General features: G+C 50.0%; 1 protein-coding gene across 1 annotated transcript in view; it reads left to right on the forward strand.

The window, feature by feature from the left end:
• Ror2 (receptor tyrosine kinase like orphan receptor 2) overlaps positions 1–19,842 on the forward strand; it is a 188,004-nt gene extending 168,162 nt beyond the window's left edge. The window contains exons 5-9 of the mRNA XM_052157249.1: positions 8,963–9,090; positions 11,326–11,640; positions 12,157–12,402; positions 15,761–15,963; positions 17,451–19,842. Coding sequence (XP_052013209.1) covers positions 8,963–9,090; positions 11,326–11,640; positions 12,157–12,402; positions 15,761–15,963; positions 17,451–18,896 — 2,338 coding nt within the window. The 3' untranslated portion in view covers positions 18,897–19,842. The remainder of the gene's footprint in view (positions 1–8,962; positions 9,091–11,325; positions 11,641–12,156; positions 12,403–15,760; positions 15,964–17,450) is intronic.
• Positions 19,843–23,558: the final 3,716 nt, after the last annotated feature.

The raw sequence follows: 23,558 nt of genomic DNA on the forward strand, positions 1-23,558 counted from the left end.
GGAGGATTTGTGGATGGGGAAGTCATTCTCCTTCTGCAAGCCAACGCTGCTGACCTGCAGTTCAGATTTTTCTTCTGGTGTCAAAGATTGAACCCAGGGTCTTACACAGCCTCTGTCACTGGGCTCTGTCCTCTGTACCTTGTAGATGAGGCCACCAGGGAGCCTCAGGACTCCCTCTGCAGCAGGGTCTCACGTTCACATTAAAGAGGCGAGTTGGTGGATTCTAGCCTTGGACTGGGGCTTTTGTTTCCCTGCAAAACATCACTCCTCTGCAGGCTGGCCATAAGGGGTCGTCTCTGCCCCGCGTCTTTCTACCCCTTTCTCTGACCAGAGAGCATTCCTTCCATTGTCTGACTGAATCATCCTTTCCTGAATCATCCATCCTTTCCTGAAGGCCCCTTCAGATTTCACAAGACCGAACTTGTTTCCCTGCTCCCATCTCCACCTGGCCTCGGGACTCACTAAACGATGAACTCGAGCTTTCCAGTGGGAGTCAGGGCGGGGCAGGGGGCAGCGAAGTGGACAGCAGCAGCTGACTCTCTGGGGAGCAGGATGGAATGTTCTTCTGAGAGGCAGCACTTCAACTCATTAATAACCTTTAGTGCCCAGGGTGACTGAGGTAGAGAAATGGCCTCAGGGGTGGGGGTATGAGTGTGGGTGTGGGGTTGGGGTGAGGCTGGGTGGCTTTAGAGAGGCACGAGTCAATTGAGAACTTGAAATATTTCTTTGTTCTTTTCTCATATCTATACACTTCCATATCATACCAAGTGCTATTATACACTGTTATATACAGTTATATTACGCATTCTTGTTCCAGGAGATATGGTGTCTTAGTCAGGGTTTCTATTCCTGCACAAACATCATGACCAAGAAGCAAGTTGGGGAGGAAAGGGTTTATTCGACTTACACTTCCACCTTGCTGTTCATCCCCAAAGGAAGTCAGGACTGGAACTCAAGCAGGTCAGGAAGCAGGAGCTGATGCAGAGGCCATGGAGGGATGTTTCTTACTGGCTTGCTTCCCCTGGCTTGCTCAGCCTGCTCTTTTATAGAACCCAAAACTACCAGCCCAGGGATGGCCCCACCCACAATGGGTTCTCCCCACTGATCACTAATTGAGAAAATGCCTTACAGCTGGATCTCATGGAGGCATTTCCTCACCTGAAGCTCCTTTCCCTGTGATAACTCCAGCCTGTGTCAAGTTGACACACAAAACCAGCCAGTACACATGGCAAAGTGATGAAGCCCTTAGGACCATTCATGAGGTTCTGAATTCACCCCCCCCCCGGCCCCCACCCCCCATCCCCCCACCCCGCACTGCAACCATAATGCACATATACATGCTATTATGAGTATTTCCTATCCGAATTTCTTTACCCATCACCTAATGGCTATTATAGTGTACACAGATATTTACCTAGGCAATATCAAATATGTAGATTTATAGATCTGTAAAGCTGATCTCTTCATATACTTAGGTAAAGTGGTATGTTGTTATTTATGTAAAATGTTTCACCCGGCTGAGTTCCTCTTCATTTTAAACCGTGTCTGAGATCAGCACCTTCGTGGACCTAGCTGGGGATGTTATGGTACAGCGTGCTCTCTGGGTCTCATCCTTTCTCTGTCATTTTGATGGCCAGACTAGGTTTCTTGAAGAGGCAGCTAAAGCATGGGGCTATACTTAGGGAATATCATTTCGCTTTACTACAAATATTATACCCAGTGCGCTTGTCCATGTTACTGCAGCTGAACCGCACCTGGCTCTCTCTCTCTCTCTCCCCCCCCCCTCTCTCTCTCTCCTTACTGAACTTGGACCCAGAGCATGTAACTTCTTCAAATGCAAAGAATCTCCACCGTGATTACCCACAGTGCCTCAGTGGCACACTCTGACATCTCCCCCAAGACCTCAGGGTAGCAATATAACAACAACAACAACAACAAGAAACCATTCACTTTGTACATAGTAGCCTCCTTAGCCACGGCTCCTCTTTGCAAGGTTACCCTTTGCCAACCTCAACCTGAAAATATTAAATGGAAAAATCTACAAACAGTTTATAATTTGAAGATGTGCCTCATTCTGAATAGCATGAGAAATTCTCATGCCACCCAGCCGACTCTTAGGTGGGGTTGAAATCATCCCTTTGTCAGACAGATCCACATGATGTACACTGCCTGCCACTGGTCACTCAGTGGCCATCTGGTTATTGGATGGACTCTACAATATCACAGTATGTGCTCAGGTAACCCATATGTAGTTAATGTCGGCCCTGGAGCACAAGAGCAGGTGGGATGTGCCAGAGAGAAACAGTAAGAGCCCAGTCACATAACCGGCACTGTAGAATGTTATTGTTGCTAATTGTGGCTAGTTGATAGATTGAACACTGCAGGCATGTGTAAAGGTAAAAAGCCCCAGTACACCCGGTGCCGTCTCCAGTTTCCTCACTTTTTCGGGTCACAGGACATATTCCCAGTGGATAAGGAGGGGCTACTGCTCTCAGCCTTGCTGAGCTGAAGCAAACACATCCGCCCGTCCTTACCTTCCACACATGGACTCCCATGCTTGCTCATGTCACCACGCTGACGGACACCCCGATTCCCTGTCACCCTCTGGCTGCCTGGGTGCACGTTTCCTGGAACCATATCTTCTTTCTTGCCTGCCCCTATCCTCAATCCAATTTTCATTTCTGGTTTTTCTTTATGATTTTTCAATAAGTCTTGAATCTTGTTTATTGGTTAAATGGGAGTTAATTTTTATTGCATTTATTTGGTGTACATGTGGGAGCACTCCTGCTGAAGTCAAAAGACAACTTGGGGGAGTCAGTTTTCTTCTTCTCTCATGTGGGTCCTGGGGATTAGAACTCATGGCTTAGAACAAGGTCCTTTACTCACTGAGCCACGGAGCCAGCACTGAGATGGAAATAGAAAGTTTCCTGTTCTGTGGAGAGTTCTTGGGCTTTTTGTGTTGTGTCTCGTTTAAAAACATCATCTGTAGTTTCCTTGAATGGATGCTGTTTAGATTGAACTAATAATGAATTCACAGGTAAACGGGTGAGGAGTGAGGTCACAGCTGAACTGTCCTCTCAAGAGCCAGGCTTTTTATGTTCTAAAGTCTTCCCCTCCCAGCATTTTATTATGAAGTAGTTCAAACATGAAATGTTGTTGGGGGTGTTTTAGAGTGCACCCAGCTGCAGCCAAGCCTTGCCATTCTCTCTGCTGGCTTCATTGTGCCTTCCTCCCGCATCCCACCTATCCATCCATCCATCCATCCATCCATCCATCCATCCATCCATCTGTCCGTCCATCCACCCACCCATCCATCCCTCCATCTGTCCATTCACCCACCCATCCATCCCTCCATCCATCCATCTGTCTGTCCGTCCATCCGTCCATCTGTCCATTCATCAATCCATCCGTCCATCTATCCATCAGTCCATCCATCCATCCATCAGTCCATCCATCCATCAGCCCATCCATCCATCCATCCATCCATCCACCCATCCATCCATCCATCCATCCGATTTCTTGGTTACTTTCCAGAGTGTTGCAGATAGCCTCACACCTATTCCGAAACACTTCAGCGTGGATCCAGGGTGTTCACAGTGTATACCCTGTCTACAGCTAATAACAGAGGCCTGTGTCTCCATAGTCCCAGTCTCAGATATAAAGCCAACAGTAGCTTTAACATGTTAACATTCCCCTAGAGTTTTCCTGTTGTGGGATGATGTCACAGAATTAGAATGTTAGTGGAGTTCCTCTTTGAACTTGGTGCTGAATTAATCTGACTGTGCTGGCAGATGACTCTCCAGGTAGTCAATCCATTTTTAAATTGCCAAATGAAAACCTGTACAGCTGGGCCTCTGAGTGGAGGTTTGTAGGCCCTGCTATGTGGGAAGCTAAGGCAGGAGGATTGGAAGTTCAAGGCTAGCCTGGGTTACAGAATGAGTTTAGGGCTAGCCTGGGCAACTTCGTGAGATACTGTGGTGGGAAAAAAAAGAGACAGCACTCTGGCCTAGCATTCTCTAGTCCTTAGGTTCATTTCAGGATACAATACAAAATAATGAATAAATAGAACAAACACTAAAATTTGTGTGTATTGTCTGAAAGCATAGCTCGACAGTAGAAGTGTTAGCATGCAAAACACCCTGAGGTCAGGCCTGGGCACTAAAAACTGCATCTGTTTATAGAATACAACATAACGACGTCTTGATATGTTTATATGTTGTTGAATGACCTAATCAAACCAATTAGCATATGCATCATCTCACATAATTATCATTTTTTTTAAGATGAGAGCAGGTTAAGATCTCTCTGTTCACACTTGTTAATTATACAGTGCCTTGTTCTTATCTCACAGAATCATAAACCGATTGCTTGGGCCCTCTTATCTCGAGCCTGACTGAAATCTCTCCACACCACTCCTCATCCCCTTGGGCTGTTTGGCTCCAGTCTCTGATAACATCCCTGGGGACTGAGGTCAAAGGCAAGGCCTTTCTGTAGCTATGGCTTTGGGTTTTCCTATTGATTTTGACTGTCTCAGACCAACCTGCATAGTGACTTCTCTGGAACTAAGGCAAAATGGTGAGCTTAATACAGTAAATACTCCCTTAGTTCTCTGTGTGTTCTAGGAGTGGCCAGTCCCACTCAGTGGCTCCTTCATGGTTCTGTTTCCTTGGCAGGGACCTAGCCTCCCTGACTGCCTATTGATCTGTCCTGTAGGTATATGGCAAGTTAGTCTGTGACTGACAAAGGAGGCTGAGGTCATCCTGTGTCACGTGACTTCGAGGAGGGGCTGTGATTGGTCCTCACACAGAAACCTGACTGTCTCATGCTCTCTCCCTGCTTTCTGCCTTCAGAGTGCATGTTGGTGCCAGTTGCTGTGAGATGAGAGGCAGGTGGTTGTCCTGGGTACTTAAGGGATTTACTACCATCCTTCCACCTGCCTTCAGTTGATGGCGAGGAGGGTGTGTATAGAAAAGAAATGTGGCACCGCCCTTCCTTCTAGGCTCACACTCGGGTTGGGGTGATGCCCAGGGGATCACACATGCCTGACACTTCCTATGTACAACTGGGTCTGTGTTTGCTGTTTTAACTTAGTGGCGGCTTGTGTTCCCTATAATCGGGCTACATATTCCATACTAGAAGCAGTTAGACAGGATGTGGCGATGCCCAGAGCCTCTGCATTAGAGCCTCTTCTCCATGTTGTCTTCTGCCAACCTTTGAGTACGTGAGTATGTGCCACTCTGCTTCAAGAAAGCTCCCTGTGCTCTTGAGCAGTTAAAAATTAAGCTAATTCTTGGTATTCTGAAAGTTACCGTCCTTGGCGCCATGTTTTAAACCCTCTTATTTTCTGATTTTCTTGGCCACCAAGCATGTCCACAACCCCTGCCCTGTTATCCAGCTGCATGTGGCCCCAGAATCTCCATTACCAAGTCCACCTTACCTGCCAGTCTGCAGACCAGGACCTCTTGCATAATGGGTGCCCGTTTCTCTGTGTTTGGCTCAAGGTCAGGTGCACCCCCGAGTGCCCAAGCAGAATGCCACTGGCGGCTCCTACAGCTCTCCCACTGCTATTAAGGAGACTGTTCTTAACTCCAGCTCAGGTTTTATCCTAATTACAGGAAAATAACAGGATAAAAACAATTTAAATTGCCACTGCCAAGCCAGTGACTAAAGATGACTTGAGCAGAAACCAGGCTGCTTTACTGCAAGCAACATTCTCAGAAAAAAAAAAAATGTAGCATTTGGCATTAAAGCTTAGACCACCAGTCCCTCAGAGGTTCGACTCAACCACAAGTGGGCTTGAAGGAGAGATGCTGATCTTAATTTTTAACTCAAAGCCACCTTGTTACAATAGGAAGTGTAACTCTTGGGACTGGGGAGGGGGAGACTGTATGGGTAAGAGTGCTTGCCGGGCGAGCATGAGAGCCTGAGTTCAAATCCCCAGCCTCCATGGGAAAACCAGACATGGTGGTGTCGGTTTCTGTAATCTGTTGCTCTTACGGGGATGGAAGTTGGGGATAGGTCAGCTAGTCTGGAGTATACAGTAAACAGTAGAGACCACACTCCCCTCTCCCCATCCCAAACAAGATGGAGGATGAAGATATGCCCACATTCACACATACGATTACACACATATACACAGAGAGGAAGGTAATTCTCCTTAAATCCTGTAATGAGTAAAAAAATGTGTCTTAATATTTAAGTCTGTGCTGCCTAAAATGAGGGATGTTACATGACAATAGCTCTAATGTCTGAGTATTAAATCATATCCAATTCCTTTAATGGTCCACTTAACAGATCCCCTCCCCCTTCACACACACTAACTATACGGGTGCAGTTGGTCTCAAATCTGGGTCGTTCCGCCGGTGGTGGTAGAACACCTTTAATCCCAGCACTTGGGAGGAAGAGGCAGGCGGATTTCTGAGTTCGAGGCCAGCCTGGTCTACAGAGTAAGTTCCAGGACAGCCAGGGCTATATAGAAAAACCCTGTCTCTGGGTTGTTCCTTGACCTTCTGTATCTTTTGTCTTCTTAGGATTCCACCTCTGGAGGCCTTTCTCAACAGGAGAGGTTGTGGGGCTTGCTACCTATTTGTAGAACCCTGCCTCAGTTTCTCTGGGGCCTCTGATTCCTACTGGTTACATCTCTTTACCCCATAGATCCAACCTATCTGTCTCCTTCCCTGGCTGTAGTTTCTCCCAGTAACTGTTTCCCTTTCCAGTTTCCAGTGTGGTCAGGCTCTAGTCTGTACCTGGCTGCACCAGGTAGAGCAGGGCATTCAGTCCATCTTCACACACCTCTGAGGATCTTGTGGGCAGTGAGAACATGTTCCTTTCTTACATTCACCTGACTTACCCTCTGCTCCACTGTTGTGCCCTCTTACACAGAAGCCCCGAGAACTCTGCTACATCCCACTAGTGTTGTCTCCTTCAAGGATTCTCAGGCTATTGAGATAGATGCCTAGTTTTCATTGTCAAGGAATGGGACATTGAAGGGATTAGAATCACCATAAATAAGTACAGGTATATCCAGGAGGGGATTTCTAAAGCCGTTTACCTGAGGCTGGATGATCTGCCTTGAATGTGGGCAACAGCCTCTATCCCTTGGAAGATGGAGGCAAGCCCAGCATTCCTCTTGTCTGACTGTAGATACAATGTGTCTACATTCATCACACTTGTCTGTCTGTAGATACAATGTATCTATATTCACCATTCTTGGCTGGCTGTAGATACAGTGTGTCTACATTCATCACACTTGTCTGTCTGTAGATACAATGTATCTATATTCACCATTCTTGGCTGGCTGTAGATACAACGTATCTACACCCATCACTCTTGTCTGACTATAGATACAATGTATCTACATTCATCTGGCTTGACTGTAGATACAGTGTATCCAGTTGCCTCCTGCTCCTGGGCTATCACTTCTTCACTGCTTAATAGACTGGACCCACTAACCATTAGCCAGAATAAACCCTTCCCTCCGTAAGCTGCTGTTATCAGATATTTTATTACAGCAGTGAGTTCTAGAAAGATCAGGCTGTGGAGAAAGGAGAACCGACTACTGTCCTGAACCCTGTCCAGCCCCTTATCTATGCCAGCATCATCTATGTTATCCACAGAGTAGACTCCAGGCCACACCTCAGAGTGTCCTGCGTTTAGTCCACTGTGATGGTGCCAGTCTTTCAGGGACAGACCTTTGGAGTGCCCTCTGTTGCCATGGAGAAGGCGGAGGGTACCCACATGTGCTGCCTTTGTTCTTCTCAAAGATTGCCCTCAGCATTTCAATGCTGGAGCACACCTCATGGATTATTAAAATTAATTAATAATTTAAAATTATTAAAAATCTTTGTGTACAAATAAGGGCACTGGTGAGGGGAATGCCAGTCTCTGATGTAGCTCAAGAGTGAGAAATGTGTTAGATGTGCAACATCCTGGTGCCGGGGACCTATGGATGAGCGCCTTGTGTCCACATCACCTCATCTGTAAGAAGACTTCCCGGGGCTAGAGTGGTGGTGCATACCTTTGACCCTAACCGGGAGGCAGAAGCAGGCCTATCCCTGTGAATTTGAAGCTAGCCTTGTACAAAGCAAGTTCCAGCCAGAGCTACACAGTGAGATCCTGTCTCAAAGGAAAAAAGAAGTCTGTCCATGCTTGGCACTTTGGTAAGGGGTCCAGGTTTTTTTTTAAAAAAAGTGATTAAAATTAAAAAGTGACGAGTAAGTTGTTAAACATCTGTGCTAGGCTTGCAATCAGCCTGACCAGAAGTTAGCGTTCCGTCTTGCTGTCCTCTAAGCATATGGCCACTGATGGAGCCCGTGTCGACAGCCCATCACGAGCTGAATTGGGAGATGTGCATTAGGGCTCATTTGGAGTTTCCCTTTCTTATGCTGGCACATCCAGCATGATGTCATCATTTCTAGAGGTTTCCAGATCTATCCTCTTCCTCCGCAGCACCCAGCAGTCTGGGATCTGATTACTGCCTCTTGACTTAGACTTTTCTGGAGCATTGCAAAGTTGGAGCCGCACGCAGAGCACAGAGCTTTTCAGACGGGCTCATGGTCCTGCCAGCAGGCACCAGATCCTTTCCCTGGCTTGTGTCCTGTTGTGTAGAATTGCCTCTCTGTTTGCCTATGCATCTGGTTGCTTCCAAAGTTGGACAATAAGAAGAAAGCCACTATGTGATGGAATTTTTGGACAAAGTGAAAAAGAAATGCTGACCTGCCAAGTATGGTGATGTAATCCCAGCACTTGGGAGGCTGAGTCAGGACAGCCCCTCAGAGTTCACAGCCAGACTAGACCACAGAATGAGTTCAGAATCAGCCTAAATAGAATGACCCTGTCCCAGAACTAAACAAACAAAGCAGAATAAAGTAAAAACATTGGTGATTTGTAAAGTTCTGGGTTAAGAACGTGTCACGGACTACACGTCCTCTGCAATCACTCACAGGCTTCTATGTCTTCCCAGGGATGACGATCAGGAAGATGGCTTCTGCCAGCCTTACCGAGGGATCGCTTGCGCACGCTTCATTGGGAACCGGACTATATATGTGGACTCCCTCCAGATGCAGGGGGAGATTGAAAACCGAATCACAGGTAGGAGCACACAGCCCCCTGGGGTGTAGCAGGTGCCTATGCAGGTGCCTTCTGTGCAGATGGCTGGCCACCACCCTGGTGTTTTATCACTTAGTGGCATAGCCTGTCAGGCTCTCTGACATTCCTTGTAGGAGGAAATAAGAGATCTTTCTCAGAAACCGTTGCTCTTGCCCGTGTGTTTTGCCCTAAAATACCTCCAGTGTTTTAAGTTAGTGTGTTAGTCCTTATTCTGGACTATAATGAGATAGTCAGCATTAAACACCACATAAAGAAATGTTTCTTTGCTCACAGCTACCAGCCCATTGAGGCCTCTTTGGCTTCACCACCACAGTGGGAGTCATCATGATGGGAGGCCATCTGATAAGGGGCCATCACTGGGCAAGACAGGAAGCTGCAAGGGAGTGCTTAAGGGGCGGGGCAGACCTGTTCTTTCTCATGAACCATATGAGAACAGAGCCTGTCCTGTGAAAACTACTTCGATCTATTCTAGGGATGGCACTTAGCAACCAACCACCATGGCCTGTCCCAAAGTTCCCCGCATCTCTCAGCACCACCAGACTGGGAAGCCAACAGACATGAGAACCCTGGGACGAACCACATGTAAACTGCAGTTAGCAAGGCAGGTGTTTGGAGTGAACACACACACACACACACACACACACACACACACACACACACACACACACACCCTGGTCAGGCCCTTCTGTCAGATGACTTTAGCTTGTGTCAAGTTGACATTAAAGCTCTCCAGCACACCACATTAGCGTGGCAGTGTCCTGGGTGGAGATTGGCCAATGGATGACACTCCGGGTATAGGCAAAGATGAAGGGCAGGAGCTGTGGAAACACCTTCCCTGCCTAGAGCTGATTTTGGGTAAACAGCCCTCAAATGACATATTTGGAGTCCTGTAAATACAGCTGTAACTTGTGAGCTGGTTCCTCACAATGACTAACCCTACTAACGCGTGCTAGCCTAGCACCAAGGCTGACTTCTCAGGCAGTAGACCCCTTCATTGCCAACTCTGTACTGGGGACTTCATTCCCGAGTTAAGCCAAATCCTGGACACATTGTTCTTGACTCTGGTGCAGCCTGTGACTTCCAGCCCTGGGGCTAGCCAGTCTCTGGGGCCACTCACATCCTACCCATATTTTAGGTACTGTGTGAAAGTTCACCTCTCGATGTAGTCTCAACTAATCACTTTCTAAGTAAAGAAATGGGCTCACAAAGGATTGAATGACCAACTGTCACTTTTATACAGAAAAGGAGAGTTGCCTGGAACCCAGACAGTTGCAGTTGGGGTCTGGGCTTGTTGCATCCTGGGAATAAATGGCTGGCTGGCAGCGCCACCTGCCGGCTATATCTGGTACTGCACACCCCAGGGTCTCAGGGTCTCAAGCCTGGTTTTTGCAGTGTTCACAGTATCTGCAGGGTGTGTAGGGTGAGGAACCTGTTCACTTCTTGCTGGATACCTAGTCCCCACTCTGACTTTCCCAGTCATACACACACACCATTTTTGCTGACTAAGCTGTCTGCCTGGGCCTCTCAGGGTGAACCTGGTGTACCTAGAAGAGTGCCCCTCCTCCAGTTAAGTCCCTCCTCGTCCTTGCTATGTTCCCAAGCCCTCCAAGGTCAGACTGTGTACAACCCCATGCTGTAGGAACCACAGACTAGCTCCTCAGGAGATAAGCTCTGGAGCCGAGTGTTAGGGTGAGGCAAGGTCTCCAGGCCTGGAATGAAGTGGAGAGATAGGGTATCCAGGGCTCAGAGTGGCCACAGGAGTGAGGGGTGGGGGATCAGGGTTGTAGAGCGAGCCATTGATGGTGCTGAGGTTGTGGTTTGGGCAAAGCTTAGAGGTGCAGGGGTGCTTAGAGTTGTGACTGTTGGTGTGTAGGGTGTGGGTCAGAGTTTCTCAGGAGTTGTGTGTCTGGAATAGGATAATGGGGGTGTGGGACAGTGTCAGATAGGCACCCAAGTCAGGGGTTGGGGCTCAGAGAAAGGGATGTTTGGTCATAGGTTGTCAGGAGGTCAGACAGAAGCGTCGCAGAGGAGAGGACACAGAGAGAGCTATCTTTGGTAGGGGTGAAGTCGAGGGGGTGGAGAGGGTCAAGAACCAAGGGCTGGGGCTTCAGGGTTTGTTCTCTGGTAAGAGCAGGACAGAGTAGAGACGGAAGGCGGGGTATCTTGGGCAGGGGCGGGGCTTCAGCTGTCTACGACTCACTAGTTTCTTTTCCGCAGCTGCCTTCACCATGATCGGCACCTCCACGCACCTGTCAGACCAGTGCTCACAGTTTGCCATCCCATCCTTCTGCCACTTCGTCTTCCCGCTGTGCGACGCGCGCTCCCGGACGCCCAAGCCGCGGGAGCTGTGTCGGGATGAATGTGAGGTGTTGGAGAACGACCTGTGCCGCCAGGAGTACACCATCGCCCGCTCCAACCCGCTCATCCTCATGCGGCTCCAACTGCCCAAGTGCGAAGCGCTGCCCATGCCCGAGAGCCCGGATGCAGCGAACTGCATGCGCATCGGGATCCCCGCTGAGCGGCTGGGTCGCTGTGAGTGTCCTGAGGGTGCAGAGCTGAGCCAACACACCTCTACGCTCCTTAAGGTCTCTGTGTCCTACTAAGCAGGGCCAGGTCGCTTGCCAGAGCCTACTGCGCGGTCTCAGGGATGCCCTCTAGCGGTTGGGTGGTTAACCTGCGCCAGGCTCTCACCCTTCCCTTGTCTGGGTCCATCTGCCTGAACCTGGGATTAGCAAGGGATCCAGGTTCACACTCCAATCCATATTGGGACCATTGGAGTGGCAGCGCCAGCCTCTCACCTTGTTTAGTGGTCTCCAGGCTCCTGAGCGCCAGGGATTCCTTGCACTGGACAACTTTCAAGTGCTCAGCAAGCCCCTAACATGCATCTCCTCAGGTCACCTATAAAACCTTTAAGTCTTTTGGGTTTCCTGCCAGGAAGCAGGGTAGCTCTGTTGTTCCTTTCTGAAAACCCTAAGGGCAGGAGGGCCCTGCCTATGGGCTTGCCAGTGACCTCGGATACTCAGGCCCCTAATTCTCTGTTTCTCTCAGACCACCAGTGCTACAACGGCTCCGGCGCGGATTACAGGGGGATGGCCAGTACCACCAAGTCAGGCCACCAGTGTCAGCCTTGGGCTCTGCAGCACCCCCACAGCCATCGCCTGTCCAGCACAGAGTTCCCGGAGCTGGGAGGAGGCCACGCCTACTGCCGGAACCCCGGGGGCCAGATGGAAGGCCCGTGGTGCTTTACGCAGAATAAAAACGTACGCGTGGAACTGTGTGACATACCCCCGTGTAGTATGTATTCTCTCTCTATATATATATATATATTTTAAATGTTGACTGTTGAGTTTGCCAGTAATGGGGTTTGTGCCTTGCCAGGGGACAGTGGTTAGCTCTTGTGCCCCATCTTACCACACAATCATTTGTTTTAAATAATATTGTAATAGCGGATCATCATAGGATGTTTTAGGATATGCAAAGTCTGGCTGCTGTGCTGAGTAGCTCTAATCTCACCTTCCAGCGGTGACTGCTGTGTGCATTCTAGAACCTTCCTTCCACCAGATTCCTGCATGTGTGGTCCTGGACATTCAGTTTAGCACCCAGGTTCTCACAACAACATCACTGCGCAGTGTTTCTAAGCTTGGTGGAAAGAATTCTTCTTACCCCTTGTCCCGTTCCTGGGAGACAGTAGATCTCAGGTCTCTACGTTCCCCGATGGTGTCTCTGGTATATCGTGAGTGGGTGAAGGATGTGCAGTGGCTGGTTTAAAACATCAGGAGTCAGCTGTGTCTGAGCGTCCTGCAGCTCTGAGGAGCACTTATCCACAGCCACATTTATCCATCACTGGCCTTGGGGGAGCTGGGGTCACAGGGCATCTTACCTCTGAATAAGCATGTGTTCACTCTAGGAACGTACCTTGTGAATGAAAATGTGTGACATCACAGTCAAATGAAATCTACTTCTGAGGGGGATGCTTTGGCTTTGTAAAGCTGAGAAGTGAGTCTGCAAGGCATACTGGGAAAATGCTAAAGAGTAGGATGTGAGCGTGCTGGGTGTCAGGCATCCAAACTGGATGGAGTTTTAGAAAGATGCACTTCAGGCTTTTGACAATGACTTCCCCAGACCCATGGGGATGTCAGGGTAGGGAGTGTTTTGCTGAGCAACTCTCTAAAGAAAACTGGAATCATGTTACAGAAAGGTTTACACTCAAGGACCACCCGAGGGATTGCTGGTGATAGCCAGATACCAAAGCACCTCTGATGTATCATAGGAGGCTCTGGAGGCCAGGACAGCATGCGGGGACTAGATACAGAGGAGCCCACAGATCTGTCTGTTCTGACAAGAAGAGACCAAAATATCCTACTCTGCTCCAAAGCCAGCAGCAAGCAGGGGGATAAAGATGACATGATTCTGTCTAAACTAATTTCATAGCTCGCCCAAGAAACGTGCGGTTTCTGTATGCTGGAACACTTACTCTTTGGGCTGGAGATACAGTGGCTGCTCTTCCAGAGCCCTGAGTTCAATTCCCAGGAACCACATGGTGGCTCACGACCATCTGTAATGGGACCCTCTCCTGGCATTCAGCTGTACATGGGGAAAGAACGCTCATACATCAAACAAACAACCAGAATTAAAAACTTAAACATTAAAATGTTACTCTGTATAGCTGAAAACACTCATGGGACTGTGGGTACCAGTCTATCAGCAGTGTGACAGCCTTTGGTGACATGCGTCACTATAAGTAATGGCCTCCCCTTTCCCTGATACGATCATTTTTTCCCCAGTAAGTGTGTGTTGTGTTGGCAACTTCTAAATGACAATGATAAAACAAATGAGCGTGCTACTGTGTGGGCAGGGCTCACGCTTCTGCCTTTGCTCCCCACTGCTTTAGTTTTCTTTTGCATTGCTGTGGTAACATACAGTTAGCAAACACAGCTGACAGAGGAGCGGGATTCTCTGACTTCTAGCTCCGTGTTCGTCGATCAGGGCAGCAGGAGCTTGAAGGAGCCATCACGTGTCGTCCATCACGTGTCGTCCATCACGTGTCGTCCATCACGTGTCGTCCATCAGGGGCAAAGAGGGGTCCGCAAACGCAGGCCAAGGCTGGCCTTGCCTTCTCTGTTACATTACCTCACATGCCGGGATTCCCGGGCCGGGAGACCGTATTCCCACATCAGTTATCCTAATCAAGACAGCCCCTTAATCTGGAGCAGTGGTTCTCAACCCTCCTAATGCTGCAAACCTTTAATACAGTTTCCCATGCTGTGGTGAGTCCCCACCTATAAGATTAGTTTTGTTACTACTTTATAACTGTAATTTTGCCAGCGTTATGAATTGAAATATAAATATCTGTGTTTTCTGGTGGTCTTGAGTGACCCCATAAAAGGGTCATTCATCCCCCCCCCAAGGGGGTCACAGCCATACAGACAGTCCCTCGCAGGGTTCCTGGAGGCTTGCAACCTAGGTGTCTGGTTGGCAGTGCAAACATAAAAACACAGCCAGAGTCTGGTTTCTCTCTCCCCGCCTTCCATGACTTCTGGAACATTTACTTAGTCTTGGATCCTTTCTGGGGAAGTTGCTGTGTAGGGACAGGAAGTACTCTCTGTTGTATTGTATGTTATTTCTGAAGACCAGGCGACGAGACTGAGTTTAAGACATGATATTTTTTTTTTTGTCCCACCTCCCCAAGGTGGCACCAGAGTCATCTCTTGAAGATACACAGTCACTAGAAAGGACTCGTTTGCCTTGTTTCTACAAGGGTGCTCATTGCTTGCTGGTTAAAGAGTATCTGAGTTTGATGTGCTTATTCATGGGACTCAAAGGGAAGGAGAAGCCCATGGCTCCCTCCAGAGAGCCCACCTCACACTCTTTTTATTTTTAAGATTTATTTATTATTATATCTAAGTACACTGTAGCTGTCTTCAGACATACCAGAAAAGGTATGTCAGATCTCATTACAGATGGTTGTGAGCCACCTTGTGGTTGCTAGGATTTGAACTCAGGACCTTTGCAAGAGCAGCCGGTGCTCTTAACCGCTGAGCCATCTCTGCAGCCCCCACCTCCCACTCTTATGGGGAGATCAGCCTTAACTCCTCAGATCCCACCAGCTGTCGTGGAAGGTCAATGGCTTCAGTTACAATGGCGCAAGGAGCAGGAAGCCACCCAAGGAAGGCCAGCCCTCTGCTGTGCCCTGCCCAGGGTTTGTCAGTCCCCCACCACACCCTTCTTGCTATCACCCTTCAGTCTGTCTCCTTGTGTGCACCTTCTGCACCTTCCTGTAAGCTCCTTATATGAAGACAGAGCTCAGCTTTGCCTGGAGAAGGATGAGGGGAAATTGGAAGGTCCTTGTTTATTGTCCGGATCGTCAGTCAAAAACCCTTTGCCCATCTGTACTTCATTTACATCCAATGCACCAACAATTGTCATCCTGAAAGATGTCATCATTATACAAAACTGTTAAAATGTTATTAAAATGTTAAGTAGGGGAAAGGTTATCAAAGAGCCCTGAGTCAGAAATGAAAGAGAGTGACCCACGGGAACAGCCAGCCATGCTTGAATTCTTTAGCTGGTGGTGGGAGGGGTGGGGTGGAGAGCTTGGAGTTGAAAAGAGGGTATCTTCTGAAAGCTCACAGATCCCCTCTGTGGTACCCAGGTCCCCGAGACGGCAGCAAGATGGGGATCCTGTACATCCTGGTCCCCAGCATCGCCATCCCCCTGGTCATCGCGTGCCTTTTCTTCCTGGTCTGCATGTGCCGCAACAAACAGAAGGCTTCAGCCTCTGCCCCGCAGCGCCGGCAGCTGATGGCCTCGCCCAGCCAGGACATGGAGATGCCGCTCATCAACCAGCACAAACAGGTCCTCCAGCCCTGTGCTAACGAGGCAGCTCTCTGGGGGGATGGAGTTGGGGTGTGTGTGCAGGGATGGAGTGTCAGCCAGCACAAACAGGTCCTCCAGCCCCTGTGCTAACGAGGCAGCTCTCTGGGGGGATGGAGTTGGGGTGTGTGTGCAGGGATGGAGTGTCAGCCAGCACAAACAAGTCCTCCTGGAGGGTTCTAGGAGGCAGCTCTGACAGGGCCCAGCAGACGCATGGGGCATCGGCAGGCAAGCATACATAGGCCCTCTTGTGAGCCTTCGCCTGAGCTCAGGGATGGTACCTATGACACCGGACTCTGGATTTCCTCCACACATTGGGCTAAGGAGTTCTGGGTTAAAAAACCAAAGAGAGCAGACCAGGAAACAGTCAGCCGGATTTGCCTAGGGGTAGGAGGGGTAGAGGTGGGTAGCTTAGCATTGAAAACGGAATGTAACCTCCACAGCTGCTTCTGCAAATAGATGGGAATATGTACGTCCACCTGAGACTGGCCCTCCCCTCCATCTGCCCCAGAACCTTCCTAACCCACCCCCAAACCCCCAAACTGCCCTGGTTTTGCTCTCAGGGTGACAAAGAAAAGGAGAATTCAGACAGTTCCGCCAGTGGAACATTACTGTGCATTTTTGAGGGAGTCCGGGACCTTTTTCTGGTTTTGTTTTGAAGGGAAGGTTGCCATCCCTTTAATTAGGATGTCAGGAAAGCAAGTGGGAAGCAGAGGATGGCCTCACCAGGCCTCAGGCATGCACCCAGCTCATGACCGACTTTGAGTCCCGTGTTCTGTCTCGGGTGACTTTGAAGGCTCTGGGGTGTCCCGGACAGGGCTGCCTCTTTCCTCTTCAGCCATGAATTCCCGCTGCTAGCTGTAGGTTGGGATTGGCTTCTGAGGGGTGCAGGCGCACAAGCCTTAGAGGCTGTAGACTGTCTGCCCAGAGGGAGCCGGCAGGGCCCATGTCACTGGGTGTCACTTCTATCCAAAGAATATCCAACTGATCATCTGGTGCAGAGGAAAGCCTTAGACTGGCTGGGAGGCGGGCTCTGTAGTACAGAGTGCTAGGATCTGAAATGACCAGATTCTAACAGGCAGAGCATTGGGGGCAGGGCCCCGTGGGCCCATGGGGGAAAACAGAGCATCCTGCTGTGGTGTGGAGCATGCTGGGAGATGTGATGGACAGCTCTGTAGCGTCCCTGGGTGATTCTAGAAATCTGACTCCGGGCTCAGCTATGAGTGTGATTAGATGTAAACATGCGTGTGTATAAGACCTCGGTGGGGGCACGGAGGTGGGATAATTCTGGAGGGTTTCAGATGGGAATAGCCCCAAGGCATCGGAGCTATAACAGCGTGTTCAAAGGGTTGCCAGACAGCCAAGCCCAGGGCAGACAGGACCAGCGAGGCCTTGGCGGCAATGACGATGCCAGCCGCTTTGGTTTGGTACTGCACTGACTGTTGAATTTGAATGTTTCCTCTTGGCAGGCCAAACTCAAAGAGATCAGCTTGTCCACAGTGAGGTTCATGGAGGAGCTCGGGGAGGACCGCTTTGGCAAGGTCTACAAAGGCCACCTGTTCGGGCCCGCCCCGGGAGAACCAACCCAGGCGGTGGCCATCAAGACACTGAAAGACAAGGCTGAGGGGCCCCTGCGGGAGGAGTTCCGGCAGGAGGCCATGCTACGGGCACGGCTGCAGCACCCCAACATTGTCTGCCTGCTAGGCGTGGTGACCAAAGACCAACCCTTGAGCATGATCTTCAGTTACTGCTCCCACGGCGACCTCCACGAGTTCCTGGTCATGCGCTCACCGCACTCCGACGTGGGCAGCACCGACGACGACCGCACGGTGAAGTCGGCCCTGGAGCCCCCTGACTTCGTCCACGTGGTGGCGCAGATCGCCGCGGGGATGGAGTTTCTGTCCAGCCACCATGTGGTTCATAAGGACCTGGCCACGCGCAATGTGCTGGTATACGACAAGCTGAACGTGAGAATCTCAGACTTGGGCCTCTTCCGGGAGGTATACTCCGCGGATTACTACAAACTCATGGGCAATTCGCTGCTGCCCATCCGCTGGATGTCCCCCGAGGCCGTCATGTATGGGAAGTTCTCCATCGACTCTGACATCTGGTCTTACGGTGTGGTCCTCTGGGAGGTCTTCAGCTATGGCCTGCAGCCCTACTGTGGGTACTCCAACCAGGACGTGGTGGAGATGATCCGTAGCCGGCAGGTACTGCCCTGCCCGGATGACTGCCCCGCCTGGGTCTATGCCCTGATGATTGAATGCTGGAATGAGTTCCCTAGCCGGAGGCCCCGCTTTAAGGACATCCACAGCCGCCTCCGGTCCTGGGGTAACCTATCCAACTATAATAGCTCGGCACAGACCTCGGGAGCCAGCAACACCACACAGACCAGCTCCTTGAGCACCAGCCCGGTGAGCAATGTGAGTAATCCTCGCTACATGGCGCCCAAGCAGAAGGCCCAGCCCTTCCCACAGCCTCAGTTCATCCCCATGAAGGGTCAGATCAGACCCCTGGTGCCCCCGGCACAGCTGTACATCCCAGTTAATGGCTACCAGCCAGTACCAGCCTATGGGGCCTACCTGCCCAACTTCTACCCAGTCCAGATCCCCATGCAGATGGCCCCACAGCAGGTACCCCCTCAGATGGTCCCCAAGCCGAGCTCACACCACAGTGGCAGCGGCTCCACCAGCACTGGCTACGTCACCACGGCACCCTCTAACACATCTGTGGCGGACAGGGCAGCCTTACTCTCGGAGGGCACCGAGGATGCACAGAACATTCCAGAAGATGTGGTCCAGAGCCCTGTGCAGGAAGCAGAGGAGGAGGAAGAGGGTTCTGTCCCAGAGACTGAGCTCCTAGGAGACAATGACACGATCCAGGTGACCGAGGCCCACGTCCAGCTGGAAGCCTGAGGAGTATTCGGGGCCTGGAGCGCAGGCCCAGATGTGACCAGATGGGGACCTCAAAATGACTGAGAAGTCCCAAAGAGGGGCCCATCGCCAGAGCCCAGGGACTGGCAGGCTGGTTCGAGCCTGCCCACCCGAGACTGTGAGAGAGCTTATCCTATCACCTGCACCCTGTGCCCATAAAACTGCCGCTGCAGCCCTGGCTTGGCTGGAGGCCATTTCAGAAAGGGACCCTGGGTAGGGTCCCTGCAGCATGACCACCTCAGAAACAGGACAAGGAGACCCCACCTCTGTCTGCTTTATCCTGATGGTCGATGGGTAGTGAGCTACGGATGTCGTGCAAAGAAAGGGCTACATCTTCATTCCCTGTTTTATGGGCTGAGGATTCAGAGCCTGGAGAGAAACATGGCTGCGGAGGGCAGCAGAGAGGCGCCTTGGAGCTTAGAGGCTCTGTGAGCCTCCTGCTGGCTGAGGATGGAGAGAGCTCTCTCTCTCTGTGGTCCACTGCTGGGCGCGTTCTTGTTAACAGCTGAAGGCCAGCAGAAGCAGGATGCTGCTGCCCTCTGCTGGAGTGCAAAGGACAGAGGAGCCTCTGAACGGTCGGGAGTGCCTTGTATTGAAGAAGTGCCTTTACCAAAACCAGCGCGATTTCATATGTTTGTGAAGGGTTTTAATTATACTGCGTATGTATTTTTTGCCCACATTTCTGGAATTCAAGGGAAAATGTTTCCTGGGTTTCGAATGTTCAAAAGGAAGCAACATTGTACAGAAAACAGTATTGTTAACTTTTTTTTTTTTTTAAGAATCTTGTGCAGACCGTAAATGTAATTTATATGGTTTTCTGTGTGCTGTTTCTGTGGAAGTGTTTTGATCGTAAATAATGACTTAGTAATTTAACCGTGTGGACTATCTCTGGGATGCCATCACACTGCCGTTGAGTCTGCCTTCATTCTGCCACACGCGGCAAGGTCCTTACATTTCAGAATTCCTGTGCCACATGGGCCACGGGCAAGCTGCCCGGGTCATGGTGTCAGTCCTTTCGTAGGTCCCATGCGTGGTGTACCCAATAAATGAACGTTTGTTTCGTACTTTGGCAGGTGGGAAGGAGGGCTGGTCCAGGCAGGCTCCTGCTGGATGAGGGAGCACTGGGAAGGGTCTGGGCTGAGCCTTGCATTGGATTTGCAGTTTTGTGAAGACCGTTGGCTCCATGGGAACGAAGCCAGAGTAGAGGTGACTGACAGAGATGACAAATCCTTCAGTTTGTATGACTTCGTGTGTATGGTTTTATACATGTGTGTGTCTGTCTGTGCGTGTGTGTGTGTGTGTGTGTGTGTGTGTGTGTGTGTGTACCATGTATCATAGTGCGTGAATGGAGTTCAGTTATTTTCTATAATGCAGACCCTAGGGATTAAACTCAGGTCATCAGGCTTGGTGGCAAGTCGCAGCCTGCTGAACCATGTTGCCAGTTCCTGTGTTTTTTAAATCCCTCCCTCCCTCCCTCCCTCCCTCCCCTCTCCTGCACTTTGCACCTACTTTACCATTATATCCACTTTCTCATCTTAGGTTGGCATGTTAGTTGCACATATTTCCAGGGTTCAGTGTGATGTGTCACCCATGTATAGAATACACACTGATTGAATCTAGCCCTCTCTTGGCCACCCAACCCTGACCTCTAGGAATCTGTTCTCCCCCCCACCACACACACACACACACACACCCATACCCCTCCATACACACACTGCTTTTCTGTTATAGCTGCAAGTGCAGATTTATCCCAGGTGATATAAAGATGACCTTGGGTTTCTAGTCTGATATCTCTGGAAATTCTAGAACCTGGAGCTGAATCGCTTTGCAGGGCCCAAGAGAGTGAGACTTCCTTGCTGTCCAAGGCTGCCCACATGCCTGCCTGCCCCATTTGCAGTGTGGCTGCCTGAGCCAAGGTCGTGGAGTACATGGTATTAGGGCACTGAGATGTAGTGCCAGCCTAGGCTGAATCTTGGAGACAGACATGACAAACAACGCCCCTGCACAAGCCAAGGCACCTTTGCTTTGATGGGGCCTGGAGGGGTGCCTTTGGCCCAGTCCCTTACCCACGTCCCACTCTCTACAGAAAGCTGTGTTGATATTTACTGTCTTTGGCCTCTGTGCATCCGGTCTGACTAGGTGCTACTGGCCTAGACTGTCTTTCCAACAAGAGTTAAGGATGCTGTTAATGTTGCTTAAGGGATTTCACGCTGAGACCCACTGAGGCAGAGACCCATTAGCTTCCTGGGACTCATTTCCAGGGCCCATTCCTCTTGTTTCTTTCTCTGTAAATTCAGACTTGACCTTGAATGAGTTGACATGGTGAGCCCCACAGAGTCCCCAAAACTGTCTAGCCACTTTTAGAGGAAAGAACCATCTTAGACAGAAACCACCTTATAATAGCAAGTCCCCTGCTGTGACGTCGACGTGCCTCATGCTAGGTCATAGAACTGACCTAGCATGATCAGTTGACCTTGCTTGATCGATCCCTCCTATCTTCCTGACTTTCCAGTCTCTTAACTAAGCATGAGATATCAAGTGCAGAGGTCATGGCTGGGGCCATCCTAACAAAAGCCAGAACTGTATAAAGAGGGTTTTTTGGCTTTGTTTCGGCAGAGGTGTGTGGTCTCACGGCAGGAGGCTGGGTCAGCAAGGCCTTTGCGTTCAGATTCTGGCATTGCAAGACAAACATGTCCACTTTTCCAGGTACAGAGTGGTCCCCTCTAGAACAAGGGGCTCATGCTGTGCTCCAGAGGAGTTCAGAGAGTTCTCTGGTGGCCTGCCCATGGAAGATGGGCATGGGGAGGCAGGAGCAGACGGGGTGCCCTTGCTGGAATGGCAAGTACTGACCCCCCACTTGTTTTCCACTCACTCTGCTGTTCCAGAATAGTCCTGCTTAAATCCACCCATTCACAATGAACTATAGTGTATGTTCCAATGTTAGAGCAGATGCTGTCCTCAGGGACGGAATAACTGGGCTACAGATTGAGGAGTCAGTGTGGCCAGGATGTCTAGAATGGGTCTGAAGGGTGTGGAGTTGACTTTAGGGGGATAATGACAACTCCTGAAAGAGGAACTTGGCCTCATGTCTAACTTGTACACCTTGGTGGTTTAACTGTTCTGCGGACACCCGAGGTGAAAATGGGAAATGGCTTTTCATGGGTCTCCATAAGCAAGCGGGGAAGCCACTTCAGCCGACCGTGACTGGCCACCAGGTACTAACGGTCGGCACTGCCAGTACCTCAGGGATCTGGAAGCAGAAGTTCTGCAGAACCGTTGGCGGGTATTTCTGTCTCAGTGGGGGAGATGTATTTGTGGGGGGGGGGTTTCAAGAAGGTTAAATATAAACTGTTCATTTCCCCCCTCTAACTCTAAATGATAAACTCGGGGTAAACCTTGAGGAGAGCTACCAACCTTTGAAAGTTTCTGCAACTGAGAAACAGTGGTTTAGTTGGAATGTTCTAGAACCGTGGACTATGGAGATAGGTGACACAATTTAGGACAGTGCTGCGGTGTGTGTGTGTGTGTGGGTGTATGTGAAAGTTTTTACAGCTACAGAATAGCACCTGCATAAAACTGAATTCCAAATGAGTCCTGCAAAGTCATGGGCACTTTTCACATGCCTTATATTTCGGAATAAGCCATGCTATTGAAACAGTATGTGCAAGTACTCGTTACGTTTTCCTGTACTGATGTAAGGGCATGACCACAGTCCAGGAAGCTATTACCCACCTGGTCCGGTGCCTCTGCCTCGCTTTGGAAATAGCTCACCAGACACTTTGGTGTTGGTGGCGTTGGGAACAGTTTGTAGGTTTACAACTGTGTTTCAGACAGATCTTATGAACAGTATCAGTCCCTTGTGAGTTGGAATGGGAACTCACATTTAACGTTGAAAATCCCATTGAAGCCAGATAGTAAGAAGGAGGCTGTGGTGAAAAGGTTGTCTGCAGCCTGGGCAAAGGAAGAGGACCACCATCTCAGCCAACAAAATATTTTGAGGTGAATTTTTAAATGGGGATGGGGTGCTGTCAAGGCCAGGGATCTCCATTGGTGTGTCTGTGCTGGCCGCCACAGCTAGACAGTGTGTGCTTTCTGAGAGGCCTGCCCCCACCCTACCCACTTCCTCCTCTCGTTCCCCCCACCGTGGCAGAGACTTGAGTGTCTGAGGTTAGTGAATGGGTTCCCTGTAAGGGACTCTGGGAAGGAAATAGTCATGTTTTGCTCGGGGAGAAACATCTACATTCAGCATTATATGACACTGCCTAGAAGCAACCCAAACCTCATTGCCAGGCCTCACAATGCAGGCCAGTAAGCAGGGTCTGAAGACTACTGCATTTCTTTAACTGAGCTTGACTTCTTCAATGGCTGAGTTGCTTGTGAGTTTCTGGCGTCCAAAGGTGGGATGGAGCATTGCCTCTCGGGTTTCTCTGCACACTTTTCATTAACTCAGACCTTGTTGTGTGGGGGTGTTGTGTGTAGCTGTAGTGCTATCTGCCTTTGCTCTGAGATCAGCCTCGCTACATGCCCCTTTCAGCTTCCCTTGAATCCATGGATAAAACACACACACACACACACACACACACACACAAGTGTTCTTTTGCAACTTGCCTCTTTGGCACAATTGCTGGGCACTACTGTCTCCCG

This window comes from Apodemus sylvaticus, chromosome 14, assembly GCF_947179515.1.
Source record: "Apodemus sylvaticus chromosome 14, mApoSyl1.1, whole genome shotgun sequence".
In the NCBI taxonomy this organism is placed as follows: Eukaryota; Metazoa; Chordata; class Mammalia; order Rodentia; family Muridae; genus Apodemus; species Apodemus sylvaticus.